Source organism: Lepus europaeus, chromosome 15 (assembly GCF_033115175.1).
Source record: "Lepus europaeus isolate LE1 chromosome 15, mLepTim1.pri, whole genome shotgun sequence".
In the NCBI taxonomy this organism is placed as follows: Eukaryota; Metazoa; Chordata; class Mammalia; order Lagomorpha; family Leporidae; genus Lepus; species Lepus europaeus.
Genome location: NC_084841.1, coordinates 15577790 through 15600569, shown reverse-complemented (window position 1 = coordinate 15600569; position 22780 = coordinate 15577790). Strand labels below are relative to the sequence as shown.

Below are 22780 nucleotides of genomic sequence, written 5' to 3'. Positions count from 1 at the left end.
CCTACTGTGAAGGGTTGGAATCAGACAACTACAGCTTTGATTCTCCAAGTATTTCAGGATGTAAATATGGTCTGACCTTTCCCTGAAGGGCGGTGAAATCATGGACACGCTAGACAATTTACTTTGGACTGTCCTTCCAAAAGATGCTCTGGCTTCTCTCTTGAATGCTCACTAAGCATTTGTAGCTGACAAGGAAAAGAGGGAAAACTGTGAACTGGAAAGTTATCTTACAATGAGAGTTACGAGCACATCTTGCATCTGTCCAGTCCTAGTGTGTCTCTGTTTTGTGCAGAGGTGTTATGGAACTGCTCACCACAGCTCCATCAAGGTGACCAGAAACCAAACAAAACACATTGAAGGTGAAACCGAAGTCCACCATCGCCCCAAAAGGGGATGGGTATGGAATCAGTTCTTTGTTTTAGAAGAACACATGGGACCAGATCCACAATATGTTGGCAAGGTATGTTGTGTGTTGGTTTGTTTATTTTTCTCTCGTTAAATTGTGGGGTGAAATAAGGGTGAAGTCAGACGAGGATTTGGAGAGACAGGAAACATGTAGTGAATTATGTTATACAAATCTATTCTTTATATTAGATAACTCTAAATGATGATGATAAAAATGACCTTTACTGATTGCATCACTTAGCTTCGAACATTGGTCCATGCATTCTGGACTGAATGCCTTTAACTGGTATTTTACTCTTCTTTTCTTGCCATGTAAAGTGGACTGAATTGAACACACTATTAAGTAATTTTGTTTTGAATACTATAAAATATCTTAATGTCTATCATGTCACTTATTGATACATATGTTTATTGTTAGTGGGCATGACGCTGAAAAGAATATACTCTATCATGAGTTATAATATGTTTATCTTATCATGACACAGCCTTTTAAAACACAGGATATTTTCCAAATCCCAAAACTAGGTTCAAATAAAATATTGACGTATTTTCAATTATAGTTTAAATAGGCACTTGAAGTATAGGATTTTGTTAAAGTTTCAAAAGAATGACTGACAAAATGAGCAGTATTTTCAAAAAAGTTCCTGTCTTTCAAAAATACAGAGAAGATTATTACTGTGCTTATCAGCACCTTCAGGAAACTGTGGGCTTAGTAACATGGGAGAGCTGGAGCACCAGTCAACAGGACTGCAGCCCAGTGCAGGGACTGGGAAGTCTTCTGATTGATTGGTGATGGCAGGAAGCAGCCACTCTTGGGAGGGTTCCATACCTGTGAGAAAAACAGCAAGAACATTATTAGTATCTCCATGATGGCAGGCTCAGTGGCTGTCATCCCGATGACTATTTATTCTCATTTTAGCACTGGTAGTACTAAAAAAAAAAAAAAAAAAACAGTACTCTATCCAAGCCATGGTGCTTCCCTTATGTGTAGGCGCAGGCTCACAGGCCATCTGTTCTCTTCCTTGTCCAACAGTAACTGGCTTGCAGCTGCATTTTTCCACACAACACAGAAACTAAGGAGTTAGAGAACTGACATAATTCTATCATCTTTATATGAATACAGAAATGAAATAAAAGTTCCTGTTCAATGCATTATATGTTGAATTCCTGGAAAATGATGTTTGTATGAACTTCTTTTCTCTAATCTTTCAACCTTTAAAAAGGAGTAAAAAGTTGAAAAGACAAATTCTCCTTTTGGAGTAAATTGAGAGGAAAAATACATTACTATTAAAATATTTTGCATATTTATTGTTATTTTAATTTAACTAGAGAACAGAAACCTAATTTTCTGAAAAAGAGAGGGGAAAAAGTCAAATAACTTATTCTTTGGCACACTGAGTTTTTGTCAAATGACAAAATGTCAACAGGAAGACCAAGTCTAAGCCATCTTTCAAAGATTGCATGCCATTGAGCATATTGCTAATCCTTTTAGGTGAGGATTTTTGGAGGCTTGTGATGGAGTTCAAGTGGGAGTCTATGGAATCGATTTATGTCCTGTTGTTTGTGGCACTGATGGACAAAGTAACATATTTAATGATTCATACACTCCTTTCTGACATGGGGCTCCTCACTCCTAGTCTTTATTCCAATCTACATTTATGGGAGCTTCTAACTTAATTCCTCATGCCTAGAACTGAACCCACCATACAGATATAACTGTAACCATTTTATAATACAAACCACAAATGTCAACAATTCAAATATGCTTAAAATAATGCCTCCTTGTGTCATTATTTTAATGTGTTTAGAAAATGTATATCTTACACTAATAAATTCATAATGAGATAGAATTTTTCATGGTACTCATGAATAAAAGGATCTTCACAATTTCAGGGGCATGAGGAGGGCTATCTCCAAAGACACAAAAATAATCTCCTCGGGTCTCTCCATACCAGAATTTCTCACAGAATTTGTCAAGAAAAAGAAAATAATAATGCTAACATGCGGTTCTAGTATTAAAACAATACTGTTTTGTAAGTGTACTAGGGAAGTTTAGTTCAAATTATCTTTGAGTTCTTGATTATAATTTTGTATATTTGTAGTTATATTTCACATCCTTAAACTATGTTACTGGACATTTAATTTGAGCTCATGACTAATTGCTTTGAAACAGACTAGTCTCTCCTATATCTTGTGGTAGTTTTCGTAGTCTTTTCTCATTCATTTATTTAGTTTATTATGAGGAAATTAATTTCTACTTGGGGGAACCTCCATAAGCACTAAACACTGTAGATCTCAAGTGCCTTATGTAAAACTGTATAAATTTGAATATATTCTACACATATTCTCATATACATCAAATCATCTCTAAATTACATGTAATGTCTAACACAACATGTTCTATAATAGGATTTACTTTGTATTTTAGGCCATAATGATGAGAAAGTCTGTACCATGCTCAGTTGAGTTCCATTTTTATTTTTCCAAATATTTTGGACCTGTGATTACTTGAATCTTCTGGATAGCAACATGAAAACGTGGAGGGCTAAAACATGCTGTCTCTCTTTGTGTCTCTCATAAGTAATCCATACTTCTTTTAAAAAATGTAATGGCCATGAGAAATAAAATGCCCAAATTAGTGTAGGCACATGTCTCATGTAAACTTAGGGTAAGGCAAACATAATGGCACATTTGTTAAAAATAATTCATTTCCTCCTAGACCATATTATGTAGTAATTAGTCATTGTAATTTAAAACAGTGTGCTACCACTTTTCCAAAAATTATTTTAAAAATAACAGTCTATTTTTCATTTTTTAAAAAGCTGAACAATGCTGAATGAATTCCATTATAAGAATATCATTAAATTTAAGCTATCACACACTTCCAACAATTCATGTCCTACATTATACCTGTCATTGGAATACCTTCATTGTCTTCATGAGCTAATAAAGGATTGTGTGGAAAGAGATGGATTTGAACTATAGCAGCTCTATTTACTCTGTAACTTTCAATTGACAAGTCTCTTAATTCTCTGCATTTACTTGCATGTAACTCTGAGAAATATAGTTGGCATTTATTGCTAATTAAAGTATACTATAAATTTTGGTTTATAGTTTAGATCAAGAGTCATCTAAACTACAGTTGTGTATCAAGTCCAAATTATACTGTCCAGATCCAATGATAATTTTGTTTTTTTTTATTTTTAAATTGTTGGTGAAAAATTCAAAAGAAAATATTTTTGTAAAACCTGGAAATTATATGAAATTCAAATTACAGTGTCCACAAAAAATGTTTTAATGAAACACAACCACATTTATTCATTTATGTATTATTTATGGTTGCTTTCATGCTACGATGACAGAATTGAGTAGTTGCAACCAAGAGAATATAACTTGAAAAAAATTGAAAAGTATCCATTACTGGAGTCTGCACTAAAGTGTAGCAGGTTAAGCCACTGTATCCCATATGGGCACCGGATGGAGTATGGGCTGCTACACTCCAGATCCAGCTCCCTGCTAATGTGCCTGGGAGAGCAGCCTAGTATGGGCAAGTGGTTGGGCCCCTGAACCCACATGGGAGACCTGGATGAAGCTCCAGGATCCTGGCTTCTGTCTGGCCTAAAGCCCTGGCAGTTGGAGCCATTTGAGAAGTGAACCAGTGAATGGGAGAGTCTCTCTCTGCCTCTGCCTCTGCCTCTGCCTCTGCCTCTGCCTCTGCCTCTCCCTCTCTGTAATCTGCCTTTGAATAAATGAAGGTATTTTAAAAAAGAAAAAAAAATATTCAAAACTGACCACTTACAGAAAACATTTATGAGCCCCTAATAAGATGACTACCTCATCCGGGATACTGAGATGCATTGGAAGGAGGTTCTCAGTCCATTTTATCTTTGTAGACTCTCATACACGCACTACCAATCACTGTGTTTTTGTAATAATCAAATGTGGTAATTCCCAGGGATGTGATTTGAGCCCTGAACTGCAGTATTTTCCAGCAATGTTAATGGCTGTGATGAGTATTTTGTTTCAAATTATTGAAACAAAAATCTCTGTAGTTAATCGGTGCTTGTATCCACAGGAGTGTTTTCAGTCTTCATCCCTTTCAGTTGCAGACTTTCCTTTATTAGCTCTGGTATCATTAATGCTGTTTTGTACTACTAGATGCAATAATGTAATAAATACCCTGGTTGTGCATAATTTACCATACATGTAGTTATGACTGTAAGGCAGTTTTTTTTTAATGACCTATTTATTTATTTTAAAGGTAGAGTTACAGAAAGAGAGAGACAGACAGACAGACAGATACACTTTCCATCTGCTGGTTCACTCTCAAAGTGGCTGCAATGGCCAGGGCTGGACCAGGCTGAAGCCAGGATCTTCTTCTGGGTCCCCCATGTGGGTACAGTGACCCCAGAACTTGGGCCATCATCCACTGCTTTCCCAAGCACATTAGTATGGAGCTGTATCAGAAGTGGAGCATCCAGAACTCCATCCAGCACCCATATGGGATGCTGATGTTTCAAGCAACAGCTTAACCCACTATGCCACCTGCTGACCCCAGGGAGATTTTCACAAGTTGGGTTTTGATTGAAAGATAAATGTTGATCCACCCCCAGAGGTGTTGTACTATTTTACACTTCTTCCAGTGATGTGTAAAAGTGACTGCTTCTCCACGTGGATACCAATAGATGTAGTTGTGAAACCTGGATTTTGCAAATTTAATAGGAGAAAAAATGGTATCTTTGTACTTTTTAATTTACATTTCTCTTATGAATTAAATTGATCATTGTTTTACTATTTATGGGAGTTTTTTAAGGTTTATTCATTTTTTATTGAAAGGTAGAGAAACAGAGAAGTGGAGAGAGAGAGAGGGAGAAGTGGAGAGAGAGAGAGAGAGAGAGAGAGCGAGAGCGAGCTTCCATTTGCTGATTCACTGAGTAAACACAAAGGCTGGGACTGTGTTTGGACAAAGCCAGGAACCAGAACTCACGAGGGTAGCAGGAACCTATGTACTTGAGCCATTACTTGCTACCCCTCAGGTAGTTCATTATCAGGAAATTGGATTGAAAGGAGAGGTGGGACTCAAATCCAGGGGCTTTGATGTGAGATGCAGGTGCCCTGAGGAACCTCTAAGCTGCTGCATCACAGCACTGCTCTATTTTTTACTAACTGACCCTCTATGGCTCTTCTTCAATTTATACTTTTTCTTCTCTTTATCAATGCTTCTCATAATAAGTATAATAGTTCTTTGTCAGAGATATGTAATTAATAAGTTTCACAGTTACCAGATGTTAACTTATTAGAAATTAATGATTTTACTATGGTAGTTCTTAATATTTGTTGACTAAAACTGTATTTTTATTTTATCTGGATTCTTCTGAGACTTGAAAGTATTGGTCTTCAGAATAAGTCACATGGAAATAGTGCATTTTTTCAGCCCTTAATACTTTGCTCACCTCTATGGGAAAATTTTTTGAGTTCTTATTTTTAACACTTGAGTTCTTATTTTTAACCACTGTCTATTAGCTATATATTGTGTGTGTGTGTGTGTGTGTCTTTTATCTGTCTACTAAAGGAATAGATTCTAGATATCTGAGTTGTAATTGCAAAGTGAGTTGACTTTTAATGGAATGATGTTAGGAATATTAAAGCATATGTAATTCATATAATTTATCTAAGAAGACACATATAAAATCATGCCTGTAAAATGAAGCTTCTGGAAATATACTTCTGTCTTTCAGGTGGTAACTATGTGTGATTAGCTAGACATTGTGCCACATAAATACATATAATTTCCACTCTCAGAACATTATAAATGACTTGCTGAGCAAGCCAGTTATTATTCTTTAAGACAAAAGAAACTCAAAGCTTACTCCAGCATATCTGTGCATGGGTGTTGTTCACTTTGCAGTTTTGAGAACTAAGAGAATAAAAATAAAAATAACAAATAAGATGTAACAGACCACCAGCTGTGCTCCTCCTTAATGTGTTTCAGGCTAACGTATTCTAATCTATTTAATAAAGTTTCCTTAGACTATTGACTGTAATTATATATTATTATATATATATTGAAGATGAAAATAATAAAAATTAATTTATTTTTTCTGAATAAGCAAATGGATTGTGTTATCCATTTGCACTTCCATGTGTTGTTGGGGTATCTGCTTATATTGTTAGAATTTTCTCTAGATGAAACCATAATATGTGGAAGTTATTGCTTACATCTGTTAAGAACGTAGTTACTAAAATTCTACTGCTTTCCCTTGCTTCCATACTTGTATCCTGTAGGCTGTGAGAAAATAGCTCCACATTGCAGATAAACTACTTCCAACTTGCTTTACTTAAATAATAACAATAAATACATAGAGGATAGTGAGGAATTCTAGCAGTACAAAGGAAAAAAAATCATTTTACCCAATTCTGAAGTAATAGAAAGCAATGATGCTCAAAACATTCTTTTGATGTTCATAGGATTAATTATTACAGAGTCAAAGAACACAATTTAAGATGTCTGATTCTTTAAGGAAACTTGCTTTCTAGGAGATAGTGCATAAAATGTTTTATCATCATCATTACTGCCTTTATTCTATTTATTTATTTGGAAGATAATCATTCAATCACTTTAATCATTAGTAGTATATTCTCCAGTTAAATAAATTATTTCAGCTCAAAAAGAGAAAAAAATCAAATAAAAAGGAATGGAGGATGCTGGCACTATGGCATAGTGGGCTAAATCTCCACCTGAGGCATTGGCATCCCATATGGATGCTGGTTTGAGTCCCGGCTGCTCCTCTTCAGATCCAGCTCTCTGCTATGGCCTAGGAAAGCAGTAAAAGATGCCCCAAGTGCTTGGGCCCTTGCACCCGCATGGGAGACCTAGAAGAAGCTCTTGGCTCCTGGCTTCAGATTGATCAGCTCCAGCAGAGTGAACCAGCAGATGGAAGAACATTTTCTCTGTCTCTCCCTCTTCCATTTACTGGTTCCCTCCATCCAGGTCTCCCATGTGGCTGGCAGGGACTACTGCCTCCCAGGTACAGTAGCATGAAGATAGATAGATGGCAAGTAGAGGCAAAAATGGATCCCAGGTACTCCAGTAAGGATGTGGGTAACCAAAGTGGCAGCTTAAACCCCTGTACCACAATGCCCACCACTCGATTTATCCCTTATTGGAATATAACTATACCTTTTTCTTTTTAACAGTTATACTTGAAAAAATAAAAGTTGATGCCTTTATAATTATTCCAAATAATGTAGAGACCTTATGCATAAAATATTAATTACTTCCCCCCTTTCATGATTTATTTGTCTATCACCTTGTTTTTTTTTTAGAATACTGTCCATATTTGTCATTGTTATTATAATTATTTAAGCATCAGATCTTGATTAGATTTATCCCAGTTATCACAGATCTGTTCATGATGTCTTCTTCTTGGTTTGTTTTCTTTATATCTTGTGTATCCATCTTCTTGTTTACACAGTATGTTTCCCGTGTGAGTCTCTGTCCAAATTGCTCCACTCTTTTTATTTAATTATTTATTTATTTATTTTGACAAGCAGAGTTAGTGAGAGAGAGAGACAGAGAGAGAGACAAGGAGACAGAGAGAGAGAGAAAGGTCTTCCTTCCGTTGGTTCACCCCCCAAATGGCAGCTAAGGCCGGCACGCTGCGCCAATCTGAAGCCAGGAGCCAGGTGCTTCCTCCTGGTCTCCCATGCGGGTGCAGGGCCCAAGCACTCGGACCACCCTCCACTGCCTTCCCAGGCTAGAGCAGAGAGCTGCACTGGAAGAGGAGCAATCTGGGACAGAATCCAGCGCCCCAACCGGGACTAGAACCCGGGTTGCCGGTGCTGCAGGCGGTGGATTAGCCAAGTGAGCCGTGGCGCCAGCCTCTTTGTTTGTTTGTTTTGTTTTTTTAAAGATTTGCTTTTATTTGCAAGGCAAAATGACAGTGTGTGTGGAGGGGGTGAGAGAGAGAGGGAGAGAGAGAAACACAGAGAGAGAAACTGTAACAGAGAAAGACTTTCCATCTGGTACTTCAGTCCCAAATGCCTGCAACAGCCAGAGCTGGGCCAGGCTGAAGCCAGCATCCAAGAGCTCCATCAGGTCTCCCAAATGGGTGTCAAGAACACAAATACTTGGGGCATCATCTGTTGCCTCCTAGGCACATTGACGGGAAGCTGATTCAGAATTGTGGAGTAGCCAGTCTAAATGCAATATGGGCTTCCCAAGCATGGCTTAAACTGCTGTGCAACAAAACTTACCCCAAATTTCTCCTTTCTAAAGTGACTTTCTGTTAACTTGATACTGTTTAAAGATTCTATCTCCAAGGATCACATTTTGCGGTACTGAGGGTTAAGACTTCAGCATATGCATTTTGCTGAAATAGAATTGAAGTCATTAATAGTCTGGAATCAGTAATTTTTGAGTAACTACCAGGATTTTCATCCTTGTAGAAATATAAATTATTTCTTTGAATTTGTTTCTTCCTCATATGTTGTTTCATTCTGAATCTTCCTTTTAACATAATTTCTGCCAGATCTATCTCTAGCTGACTAATTTACTCTGCAAATTGATTTTTTAATGTGTTCTTTGATTTAAATATGAATATTGGCTTGAACATATCTTTATATTTCTAGGATGTTTTCAGATCATCACTTGTCCTTTTATTTTGAGTTTTATTTCTGTTATTACTTTATTTTAAGCTACCTATTTAACAGTCTCATTGAAATTTCCAATTTGTATGCTTCATACACATCCACATACAAATCCACACACAATTTGTGTATGGGAGTGGATCTCTACTCTCTGTCATGAAGATTTGATTGTGGTACAACTTTTAAGTTTTTATATAAAAGACCTACTTGGTCTTCAGTAGTGTGTGATGAATGGGAACCAGTGGGGGCCGGTGCTGTGGCTCAGTTGGTTAATCCTCTCCCTGCAGCGCCGGCATCCCATTTAGGTGCCAGGTTCCAGTCCCAGTTGCTCCTCTTCCAGTCCAGCTCTCTGCTGTGGCCCAGGAAGGCAGTGGAAGATGGCCCAAGTGCTTGGGCGCCTGCACCTGTGTGGGAGACCAGGAGGAAGCTCCTGGCTCCTGGATTCGGATCGGTGTAGCTCCGGCCGTAGCGGCCTTTTGGGAGGTGAACCTTTCTCTCTGTCTCTCTCACTAACTTTATCTGTCAAATAAAAAAAAAAAATGAATGAGAACCAGTGACTGAGAACAGGGGTTTTCACTGTGCCCTCCAAACTACAGTTTTGAGAAATATTCCTAGAGAGCTACTTATCTTTTGGTTTGTTGACAGCAAATGTGTTCATAGTCTGAATAAATACCAACTTTTATTTCTTCACTAGTGACTGTTGTCCATAAATTTATACTGAACCACAACAACTTTGAAATTAATAATTTCATCTGTACTATAAGTCTGGTTTTTAATTTCTCACAGGAAATTTCATTTATGTCAAGAACTCTCATCAAGAACAAGCTTCCTTGCCATCCTTTTAGGCTGATAAGTAGTTAGATCATCTAATTTACTTTTCATGGATCTTTTTGCAGGTGTCCTGGCTTTCTTCAGTCATCTCTATTCTAATTCTATGCTTGGAAGAGACTCAAAGTCTTGTTTTCTGATCTTCAGGAGACATAAAAATCAAACCCTTGGTGGCCAGGTTCTGTGCTGTATTTAATTCCCCAGAGAAAAATTCAGCTAGCTTCTGGTTGGCAATGACCTCCCTGTCACTATGACCTCCTTTTCATACTTCTCCTCCAGTGGATTATCTTTCATAGTTTCTAGCTCAGTTGTATCATACTCTAACTTTTACTTCTTATACACTATTTCTTATTGACTTGTCTGCCAATTTAATGATCATACCTTGCCTCAGGTTTTTCTTTGTGCAGAAGCAAAGTTTAGATTGAATAATCTTTTTAACACTGCCTCTGGATACGAATAGTAGTATTCATTCATCATGTGGTAATACTTTCATGCAGATGTAGAGATGAAATATTCTCAAAATGTAAAGTAGAAATATCTATTCCCAACTCCTTATTTCTTTAAGACTCATTATAGACCAATGTATTTCAAGATATATTTACAGTAAGGAGTGAATATTTTTAAACATATATTATTCTCAAAATCATTTCCAATATTTTATTGACTTTTATATGATGAACATTTGAATATTCAATTTCACTGATACTTATATAACAAAGCAATTTGAAATTTCAGTGCATTGGACTTTCAAATACATGCAGTTTTATTTTTGTTTTTATTGGTTTTTTGTTTTTAGCCTTACAGAACACACATTTGTTACAAAGAATCTCAGAATAAAATGTAACCAATCCTTTCTTCTAGAGTTCTATTTCCAAATAGCATCTTCTCATCACTATTTTCATAGAGATGAGAGAAGTATATGCTGTGAGATATTTCTCTACATTATAAAGTAAAACATTAAGTACACAATATAAGTAGAGTTTCTTAATCCTGAACTTTTCTTTGTTTTCCATTGTTTGCAGCTCTAACTCACTTTTTGTGTAGTTTCTCTGACAAACATTAAAGATTATTCAGGTCACATCTATGCATTTAAATATGTTGAACACTTCTTATTTTCTGTTTTTCATGCTAGACATCATTGACACAGTGGTGAATAAAACATATTGGGAGGCAGTAAAATTAAAACATTTGCATTATAAATATTCAAGTAAAAGCTGTAATGCAGATTATGAAAGAAAATTGCACTTTCTATCTTTTGTAATAGCTAGATATTTACATCTAGTGGAATGAAGAAAGAACCCTACATGCAAGGAATAGTCAGAGTGATAGCTAAAAAATGAACAGGAGTGCTTATGTGTGATTATTGGAAATGGGAGAATGATGGTTTGTTGTGTATAATTATTTGAAATGAGAGACTGTCCATAGTGAAGGCATGAATAAAAAGATCCTGAGATGAGGAGTTTGTGCATTGTAGATTCAGACCAAGAACCAGGACCTATGGTTAAGGGGATAATCGGTAGAGGAGAATGAGAAAAGCGAGACAAGTAAGACCTTGATGTTACAGAGCCTCTTACATGGGGAATTGTGGGCTTAATATTTAGAGAAATGTGAAGACATTGTTGACATTGAGAAGAAAAGTATGTGATATCACCATATTGACACATTTACTGTTAAACAAGCATTCTTGCTTTTCTGCGAGTGACTGGATTGCAGCAAAGAAGAATTCGTAAAGGAGTTAACATAGAAAAGAGCAGTAGAGCACAATTTGTTTACTTGTGTTTTAATAATGATTCAAAGAATAATATATTTATACACTGTGTAATGTATTATGAGCATAGGATAACACTCTGAACATAATTCTAACAGATAACAGCAACAGATAAAGGAAGGGATGTTGGGCAGGTACCCTTGACTGTGCTATGGTGTGAATCTTTGATCTTGGTAAATCTAACTTCTCTGTCACTCTGAATTTAAAATAAATCAATGAATATTTTAGGAATAAAAAGAAAGAAACACCTAAATATACTTGGTGGAGAAGGGAATTCTGGGTAACAAGGTTCTCAGGGGAAAGAGAAAACCAAGGCTACAAAATGAATATGCAAGTAAAATCCTAAGAGGAAGTGGAAACAATGACTGGGAGTAGAATCTCCTGTAGACAAAGAGATAGAGTCATAAGGGGAGGAATCGGACAATAAAATCTGATGTTTGACTGAGAATCTAATATTTATATTTTTACCTAGGAGCTTACTAAATTTTATACCTCAGAAATTATTTTGTCTTGACCAGCCTCAGTGGTGTTCAGGAACTGAGCCATATTCAAATGAATTGAATAGTTACTCAAGAAGGCAATAAATGAATGTGAATACGTGGTTTTTGGTTTCTTTACTTTTTTTTTTAATCAGGCATATTTATCATCTTTAGCACTTTTAATCATTGTCAAACTGTCATTAGTAATGCAGAGCGTGATAGCAAACACTTAGCTTAGTGGTTAAGATTTAAGATGCCGGGGCTGGCGCCGTGGCTCACTTGGTTAATCCTCCACCTGCGATCCCATATTGTCGCTGGGTTCTAGTCCCAGCTGCTCCTCTTCCAGTCCAGCACTCTGCTGTGGCCCAGGGTGTGGGGGCAATGGAGGATGGCCCAAGTGCTTGGGTGCCTGCACCTGCATGGGAGACTAGGAGGAAGCACCTGGCTCCTGGCTTCGGATCAGCGCAGCTCAGGCCATGGCAGCCACTTGGGGGGGGTGAACCAACGGAAGGAAGACCTTTCTTTCTGTCTCCCTCTCTCACTGTCTAACTCTATATGTCAAATTAAAAAAAAAAAAAAGATTTAAGATGCCCTGATCACACATGGGAGAACCTGAGTGTGTTTCCTGGCTCTAGTTCCTGACTCCAGCCTTCTACTAAGGTAGGCTTGGGGGCAACCGTGATGATTCAGGTCACGGGGTTTCTGCCACTCATGTGAGATAACTGGATCCCTGACTCATGGCTCTGACTTTGGCCCAGCCACAGCAATTGTGGGCATTTAGGGAGTGAACAAGCAGATGGGAAAATTAACTCACTTGATCTTGTAAGACCCCTTAAGCAGGCGTCCCACAAATTGACCAGACCCCAGAAACACGGACTCCACTCCAACCGATGCAATAGCAAGAGGAAGTTTATTGCATTTGCAAATGGACTGTCTCAGTAGCACCCTCTAGTGCGGTGCGAAGAGAACGGCCCCGAACATCAGCTTTACAGGGTATTTAAAGCTCAAAACCACAGCATTAGCATACTGAATCATGTTACAATTTCATTGGGTATGTTAATGGTTACTAGGGAAGGATTTTGGGTTGGGGGGGTAGTACAGGCTGTTCGTGCTTTGCGGTTCTTCCTCTTTTCTTATCAGCTTAAGCAGGCAAGGGCGGGTAAGGCAGTAAAACCTTGGTATGTCAAAACAGGATAAGGGGTTGGGAACATTCCGTTCTTTCTTATTCTAAAATATCGCATGCAAGCTTAGCCAACTCATACAGAAGCAAGAAAAATGCGGTTAGCCTAAGTTCCTCCATTTTGTCCCTCAGTCAGCCCTTTCATTCTGTCTAGTACTCAAATTTTAAAAATGCAAATAATCCAGGACATGTGAAAACTTGCATATTCTTTAATATACTGCTTATTCTGAACTCATCTCTGCTTCAGTGACTGACCCAATAGTTATATTGAATGGTAGTCTCCTGCAGGCTATTGAAGGAAACCATCTGAAATGACTTAATAATGGATTCATTGGTTTGCATACCTGAAGAGTAGAATAGCCTTTGGGCATGTGTAAAATCAGAGATACAAATGATGTGACCTTAATTCTAGCAAGTCTGCAGGCTTATAAAGTTATTTGAGGCAGATTCCCAAGAAATGTAGAAGATGGGTGTTTGGTATAACAGTAAGATGTCATCCTTGGCACCTGCAGCCTATATCAGAGTGTGTAAGTTCCAATCTTGGCTCTATTCCATATTTTAGCTTCCAGCTGATCTGCCTCTGAGAGGCAGTAGGCAATGGATTGAGTGGTTGGGTATGGGTGTGTGCCACCAATGTGGGATACTCTGGCTGAATTCCTGCTCTTGGCTTCAGCCTGGCCCAGCCCTGACTGTTTTAGGTATTTGGGGAGTGAACCACCAGATGGAAGATCTATCTTTCAAATAAAAATAAACCAACTAAACAAAGCTTTAAAAAATCCATCATTTTTATGTTTTATAAAAAAGAATTTCCTTGATTGAAGCTAGATATAGAAGAATTTGAAGTGCCCCAGTGATTATCAGTTCTAACTTTAGAGTCTTATAAGAACTCTCATTTCTAGATAGTAGAATATTTTGGTTAAAAAAAAAACTTCATTGATTAATTAAATGCTTAATATTTTAGCATAAGTTATTGAAATCATATGTCCATCATATGTCCTACTTCTGATTCTTATTGGACTATTGTTCAAGCCATGCCTAGAACTAATGACAGACAACCTCTGCCAAATATATTGTTTAGGCTTCTCAGTAAAATGTTTGGGATGAAAATTGAATTATCATCATAGATTTAGATAACTGCTCTTCTATGTAACTTTCTGTAATGATGACCATTGTTTTTATCTGCCCTGTTCACTATGATAATCACTAGCTACATGTAGCTACTGAATATTTGAAATGTGGCTAGTTCAACAGAGAGGTTAGATGTTTACATTTCAGTATTTAAATTTAAATAGCTACTTGTAACTATTGGCTACATTACTGGACATCACATGTTTACAATAACCAGAAAGAAAACCTGGGCCACATTTGCAGAATATATGCAAAAGTATGGGCGTGGGACACTCACATAAACTCATATGTATATAGAGTAAGAATAAACTCCAATAGGTAATATATATTAAAAAGATAAAGAGATTGGAAATATCAAGAGTGACTTTTTCTCTTGGATTGAAGGAGTATATATTGTTATCATTTACTTTATTTGTATGTGTGGGAGTGTGAGGATATATATGAGTTCTTGTGCCCAAAGACATGGTTTAGATCACCATGGCTGTAACAGAATGTGACTCCTAGTAATTTAAGTGTAAGACTAAGTTTCTAGATGGATATGGCTACCTTCCCCAAATAGAAGAAAGGACAGTGTGTCAAATTAAAATGAATTGGAAACCAAGGAAGGCTTGGCAGCTACAGTAAATGCCACTAAGTTGATACCCAGGAGACCATAGCCTGTGGCACTTAGAGTGCTACTGCTATTGCAACAGTGTCCTTATACATAGTCATGAATAACATTTTGTCTTCCCTTTGATCTTTATGCCATTTGGTAAAAATTTGAAGAAAAGATGTTGGCCTAAGCTAAGTAATGTTAGAGTGATCCTATTGTCTGATAGGGAAGATACAAAACTTCCTCCTAAATGTTCCATAATTCAGACAGAATTCTGTCTTCTAATAGGTCCATGGTATATCATCAGTTCTTCAAATGTCCATAAAAGGCACCTTATATGTACATGCACACATATGAAAACATGCCTACCCTAGATCTTAATATAATTCCTGAACTCTATGGGAAAGCTTTATTTGACTGTTGTATCATTTTGCCTACTATGTCTCTAAGGTAAATTAAATATGAATTTGTTGCCACTCATCCTGCCCTGCAAAAGATGCTTAAAGATGTGTTACACACAGAAACACAGAAACATGGTCACCAATATGAAAGAAGGTAAAGGAAGGAAACCTCACAGCAAAAGATCATAGGAAGCTCAATTTCTCTTTGACATAGAATTAAACTCTGATGCTCTGTTAAAGCAATGTGTTAAAGTAATCTAAAAACAAAAAGCAATTCAAATCAATTGGCAATCTACAAAAAGAGTTAAAGATTTTAAAAGCTATTATTAAAATTGCTATATTGGTCTATTATGCTATGTTATATGTGTGTACATATTGTATGTCCACATGGGAAAATTTTATTAAGAGTTTTATTTTAAATGGCTTATAGATAAGATTGTCCATAAATTTAAGCTGCTAAAATCAATCAAAGATACATTTTAATTTGTGTGACCTGAATCTGTGTATCATATGTTTTAAACTTGTTGGTAGAAAGAAACTAAAAACATTTTAGATGGTTGTGCTTAAGTTTACTGGCTAAACAAACTACACCATGTTAGATATTTAAGAGGTGTTTTCAAATACATGATTCTTAAAATTTATAGAAGGCATTGGACCTTCTGGTAAATGTTTTCTTAAGTTGTTATCTAATGGTTGAAACGGTTTGCTAAGTATTCATGTAATATTGCTATTATCAGCAAGCGATTTAGGACTTGCTCCCTCATTTCTCTATCTAAGCCCAACTTGTTCTTTCATTTCTCTATTCTCTTCAAGGTAGGAAACTAATTCTATTGTGAAGGAATCTGTAGGACGCACAATTTAATCTTTAGACCTTATAAAAGAGATGGCTAACATTTTTCTGCAATAGCATAGCCAAAATAAGAACATAAATAATAATCTCATAGCTAGATTCACTTCGCCATCAGCGAAGTATACAGTAAGTAGAAAAAACCTCCCTTTCAGACCAAAGGGAAAGAAAGTTTTAAAGTGAGAATATAATTTTCCTCATGGGCATTGTCTACCTTAGAAAAACTACTACAGAACATGCCTGTGACTATAGACTTGTAGTTCAGGCCACCGAAGATTAGAGATGGGACTCGGGCACTCCCTTGACTTGCATCCTCTGGTCTGCTTTAACACAAACCAGGAGGAAAAGAAAGCTCGGCATCAGAAGCAATGGGTGGCAGGCCTATTAATGGCTGATCTGTACAGTGATCTGCCCTCAAGGAGACCCAACAGGCCAGTCCACTGCAGTGGCTTTCAATGTGGTAAGCCTGGGCTTCAGCAGAAGTCAGCGTGTGAAGAGCCCTGGCAGCTCTGCCAAGAGTTGGATCACTGGAAATGGACCTGCCCTGGAGTCGAAGGATGCCCAGGTCAGAGCCACAGATCTTATTGGCTCTAAGCTGAAAAGCCCTTCACTCAGCCCAACTTCCAAAGTGACCACTGCAGCTGAGGGGATGGTCAAGTAGGGTCAGCAACATTGCAGGCAGAACTGTAAATTTCTTGTTAGAGATGCCACCTGCCTTTACCTGGCCAGCTCTCCTCCCAGGCCAGCCAAGTAATGAAAGTCAACAGAGTGCCTTCCCCTAGGAGGTTCACACCTCCCTTAGGATATACCCCATGTGAAGAGATAGATAGGTCTGGGCCTCTTAACTTACAAGGCCTAAAGCCCAACAGATTATTATCAAGCCCCTTCTATCAGGTTCTATTTGCCTCTCAATCAGAAAACTTAATTGTAGCTTAGACAGCACCTTTCTTAGCACATCTAATAATGACTCTGTCCTTTGTTCTAGACCCTGTCTAGCACACTTGGGCCTCATTCCTTTGTAATCATAACCTCTACTCTACCACCAATGGCTCTACTCCCAACCTGTGTGTACTGATGGTCCTCTTCCCCACTTAATGCTGTATAATTGTTCAAACCTGGTAAATGCCACTCTTAGGATCATTGGTTACTATCCTCACTCTGTCTTTTATGACCTTGTCTAAATATGATCAGAGTCGGCAAACTTGGAAGGCTTCCATAGCCTTGGCAACTCATGACGACAGCCTAGGGTGGTTACTGGCGCCATAAACTAGAGTGTCAATTTGTTGGGTCAACAACAAGAGCCACTATGCACTTGCTCCTCATGTGGGATCTCTGTCCTTAATGTGCTGTACATTTTGATTTGATGCTATAACTAGTACTCAAACAGTATGTTTCACTTTGTGTTTCTATGTGGGTGCAAACTGTTGAAATTTTATACTAAATTGATCTTCTGTATATAAAGAGAAGTGAAAATTAATCTTGATGCAAATGGAAGGGGAAAGGGAGCGGGAGAGGGGAGGGTTGCGGGTGGGAGGGAAGTTATGGGAGGGGGAAGCCATTGTAATCCATAAGCTGTACACTGGAAATTTATATTCATTAAATAAAAGTGAAAAAAAAAATGTTGAAGTAAAAAAAAATTATGATCCAACCTATTTGAAATCCATGGAAACTCTGGATATTTAGAGGCCACTCTCTTTCCATTTTGAATTTACTTCATTATCAACCAGCTTGCTTTGAAGAATGCGATTTTACTTGTGTGTGTGTGTGTGTCTTGAAAAGTAATGATTCATAAACTTGTTCTGGAATATCATGCTGCTTAGTAATTGCTTGTTCAGTTCATTAGCTACTTTGCATGCATGGGTTCTCTCTATTGTTACATTAAAATTATGAGAAGTATTAAACACGTTTATAGTATTCAAAGCAGTTTTAACTATTTTTAATTAAAATAAAAGAACACTGGGAATGGTATTATAGCATAGTGTATTATGCCACTGCTTTCAGTGGCAGCATCCCATATCAGAGTGACAGTTTGAGTCCATTCTGCTCTACATATATTGTAGCTCCTAATGTAGCAGATGATGGCCCAAGTAACTTGGGCTCATGTCAGGTCATGAGAGACCAGGAAGGAGTTCAGGGCTTCTTGCTCTGGCCTGGTTCAGCACTAGCTTTTGTGGCTGTGTGAGGGAGTGAATCAGTGGATGGGAGATCTCTTTCACTCTCTGTCTTTGCGTTTCCTCTCTTTTTGCCTTCCAAATAAATAAATAAGCGTAACCAAAAATAAAAACTCTAAGCAGAAAGGAAATACTCTAGAGTGATGTGTATTTTTCTTGGAATTACATTTCCCTTACAAACTTAATGAGTTTATATGGGGTTCCTTCTTCTTAATCTAGAGTTGCCATTGTTATTCTTGTTCTTTGAACTCTGTTATTATTGTTCCACTGAATTAAATTGACTATCAGAAATTTTCAATTTTATTACTGTTTTACAAACTTTAGATAGAGTAACATAATAGCTACTTACATATCAATTATCAGCACAAACAACATGCAGTAAATATTAGTTTCCACATGAGTAGTATCAGTATGCAAGGCATCTTGTATGCAAGTGTCAGTGGGCAAGAGCCAGCTTGCAAAGCAGACCAAAGACTCTTTCTGGAGAGCTATGAATGGGCATTAAGTTATTTTCTATCCTACACTTAGCAGCTGCAGTTTTCTGAGAATCTACAAGAAATGTTGAAAACAGGAGTTGGGTATACACTAAATGTTGGTTAGTGTATCAAAAATAAAACCTGACATTGCTATATATTTCTGTGAAATAAATATCAATAAGGAGTCTATGGTTTTCTAACTTTTTTGCACATTAGAATCGGGTGTGTGTGGGGCTGACACTTGAAGCCCCAGTCTGCAGTGTTGGCATCCCACATAGGCGCTTGTTCAAGTCCCGGCTGTCCCACTTCTGATCCAGCTCTCTGCTATGACCTGGGAAAGCAGTAGAAGATGGCCCAAGTCCTTGGGCCTCTGCACCCATGTGGGAGAACTGGAGGAAGCTCCTGGCTCCTGGCTTTGCATGAGCACGGTTCCGGCCGTTGCAGCCATCTGGGGAGTGAACCAGCAAATGGACGACCTTTCTCTCTCTCTGCCTCTGCCTCTCTATAACTCTGCCTTTCAAATAAATAAATAAATCTTAAAAAAAAAAAAGAATCATGTGGAGAGATGTTGGACTCTGATATCAGCATGCTTTAAAGCTATGTGTGTGATCTAAATTAATAACTTTGAGGAGCACCAGTCTTTAGGTTCATTTTACTAAATTAATTATAAGATATGTAAAGCTAACTTAAATAGATTTACATGAACCCTGACAGTGTGAGAAATTACTGACACCTGTAAAGTAGTGAACATCTTAAAGCAATGTTCATATATTTAATCTTTTTCCATGATCTTGAATAAAGTAGAAGGCTCTAAAAATTTATAAATGAAAGCTTTCTTCCTCTTTTAAAAAGATTTGTTAAATTAAACCAAGTGTTTTATTTTCTCTCTCTCTCTCTCTCTCTCTCTCTATATATATATATATCTTCATACCACTTTTATTATTTTACTATGTTTATTTCTATTTTTATTAATCTAATTCATGTGGGCACATGGTGGGAGAATGCCAATAATACTGAATCAGTAATAAGGCAATCAGTATATTCAACTCTTGCTGCAATTCCTTATGCACATCACTTCCTAGCAGATAAAAACCAATTTTTATAGATTCTTTTATTTTTACTTCTACTTATTTGCTGAAATTGTCGTCAATATTTCACTTATTTCAAGAGGATCTCTGATTTATTAGTGAAGTACTTTTCCAGAGAAATCTAAAATTCCATTAATTTTCCTGTTGGCTTGGATTGCCTGGTCTCGTTCAAGTTGTGATTTTTTTTTTTTTTTTTTTGGTTCTTGGTATAGCAGGTGATTTTTGTACTAGTTTATAAACACTTTTCCAATTATGATAGCATAGTCATAGATCTTTTTAAACGTTCTTTTTAGTTGTCACATCACTTGCTTGAGGTTTACCTTGTGTGTCTGGGCCTATTGCTGTGAGTTGCAGCTGAAGTGGCCATGCCCATGTGGTGTAATTCGGATCTGCTCGGTTTACTTGGAGACATTGTGGTCTTTCCCAGTCACAGCAGGTACAGCCAGAGAAGGCCAAATGGGTTTTCCTAGGCCATTTTGTAAGGAGTTTCTAGGTGGAGGATTCCTGTGAAAAGATGGCCTTACTTTGACCTCCTGCTTCTGTGATGTCCTTGAAATGGTATGAGGAATCTCAAAACGGTGACATCATCACACAGGTTCCGAGATCAAGCCTCCCCAGGTCCCTCTGCCATCTATCTCAGTGACTCTTTGTGGAAAAGAGGAGTCACATCTATAAGGCAGCAGAATGCTTCCACTGACTGCTTATTCTTGGTGGAGCTCTCAAACAATGCTTCTTGCTAGGAATGTCCTGTTTGCCCCCTGGTTGTCAGAGGACTTATGTTTCTTCTTAGAGAAGAGTGAGCTTACTGGGCTGCTTTCTGCTATTAGGTTGGGAGTCAGGAAACACCGGGATGGGGTCATTTTCTTTTGGGGCAGAGGACATAGGAAGCCTGGTATGGCAGGCATAGAGTCACAAATAAAATCTTTTTCTTCCTGGTACTCTTTAGAATTCACCTAGGTTTTTGGTCGGTGCTATGGTTTAGCAGGTAAAACTGCCACCTGCAGTGCTAGCATCCCATATGGTCTCTGCTTCAAGACCCAGATGCTCCGCTTTTGGTCCAGTTCTCTGCTAAGATGCCTGGGAAAGCAATGAAAGATGGCTCAAGTACCTGTCTTCTAAAATGTATCCCGAGTCTGTCTGCTTCTCTTTCGTCAGTCCTCTCTACTCTAATTTTTTCCCCCTGTGCCCACATAGGAGACCTGGAAGAAGTTCCTGGCTCCTGGCTTCAGATCTACCCATCTCTGGCCATTGTGGCCTTTTGGGAAGTGAACCATTGGATGGAAGATCTCTCTGTCTCTGCCTGTCTCTCTCTCTGTAACTTTGACTTTGAAATTGGTGCTTATCAGAAAGAAACATGGAAAAATTGACTTATACCATCTTATTTTAGCTAGAAATCTCAAATATACTTTATATAATAAATTACCTAATTTGTCAGTCTGAAGGACTTATTTATGAATTTATATTACTGGGTGTGTGGGATTCTAAAATTATATTGTATGCATTTTTTTTTGACAGGCAGAGTGGACAGTGAGAGAGAGAGAGACAGAGAGAAAGGTCTTCCTTTTGCCATTGGTTCACCCTCCAATGGCCACCGCGGTTGGCGCGCTGTGGCCAGTGCACCGCACTCATCCGATGGCAGGAGCCAGGTACTTATCCTGGTCTCCCATGGGGTGCAGGGCCCAAGCACTTGGGCCATCCTCCACTGCACTCCCTGGCCACAGCAGAGAGCTGGCCTGGAAGAGGGGCAACCGGGACAGAATCCGGTGCCCCGACCGGGACTAGAACCCGGTGTGCTGGTGCCGCAAGGCGGAGGATTAGCCTAGTGAGCTGCAGCACCGGCCAATTGTATGCATTTTTTAAAACATAAGTGCTACTAAGGGACAGGCCATGTGACTCAACAGGTTAAGCCCTTGCTTGGGGCTCTCATGCCCTGTATCTGAGTGCTTGTTCATGTATTGTCTATTCCACTTCTGATCTAGCTTCCTACTAAAGTACCTAAGAAGGCATCTGATGGTGATTCAAGTACTTAGATCCCTGCCATGCATTTGGGAGACCAGACTCCTGGATTTAGCCTGGACCACCCCTGGTTGTTGTGGCCATTTTAGGAGTGAACCAGCAGATGAAAGACCTCTCTCTCTCTCTCTCTCTCTTTGGTGCTCTCTCTCTCTCTTTCCCTCCCTCCCTCCCTCCCTCCGCCTCTCCCCTTCTTTCCTTCTCTCTGACATTATGCCTTTCAAATTAATAAATGGATACATCTCTTTAAAAAATTAACACATTTATGTTCTGCAATACATTATGGCTTATATCCCCATTATAGACAAAACAGAATTCTTTGGGTTGTAGTTGCATCTTGATTATTCGATATGTTTCCTAAAATGTGTATCTGTGGAGCCAAATTTCTTCTAGAATATATCCAAACTAGCATCAGATTACCCATTTCCATACTCTCGTTCTCACATCCTCTCTCAACTCTCAAAAATACAGTACCAAGATGCTGGTTTTTATTGATTTCACCATATGTCTTTTCAAAGCCTAAATTGCAGACAAATTCTATTTGTTTTCTTATCCTCTTAACCTTAAATTGCAATCATTTTCATTTTCTCATTTCTATAAACAACAAAAAAAACCCATAATGACTTCAACAATGGAAAAAAAAGATAAAATGTTTTACCCTAGAATCTTTCTAAGTAAACCGTGATACTATTTACTTTTGACAATCCTAGATTACACTGATGACTTCTTATAACTAAATATAGTACACATTTAAT

The 22780-nt window shown here is 38.0% G+C and overlaps 1 protein-coding gene across 3 annotated transcripts in view; it reads left to right on the top strand.

Annotated features, from left to right (window-relative positions):
• The first annotated feature begins 232 nt into the window (after positions 1-232).
• The window catches only part of CDH18 (cadherin 18), a 313101-nt gene continuing 290553 nt past the window's right edge, over positions 233-22780 (top strand). For all 3 annotated transcript variants that reach the window (XM_062211720.1, XM_062211722.1, XM_062211721.1), the window contains exon 1: positions 233-460. In XM_062211720.1, the coding sequence (XP_062067704.1) occupies positions 233-460 (228 nt within the window). The remainder of the gene's footprint in view (positions 461-22780) is intronic.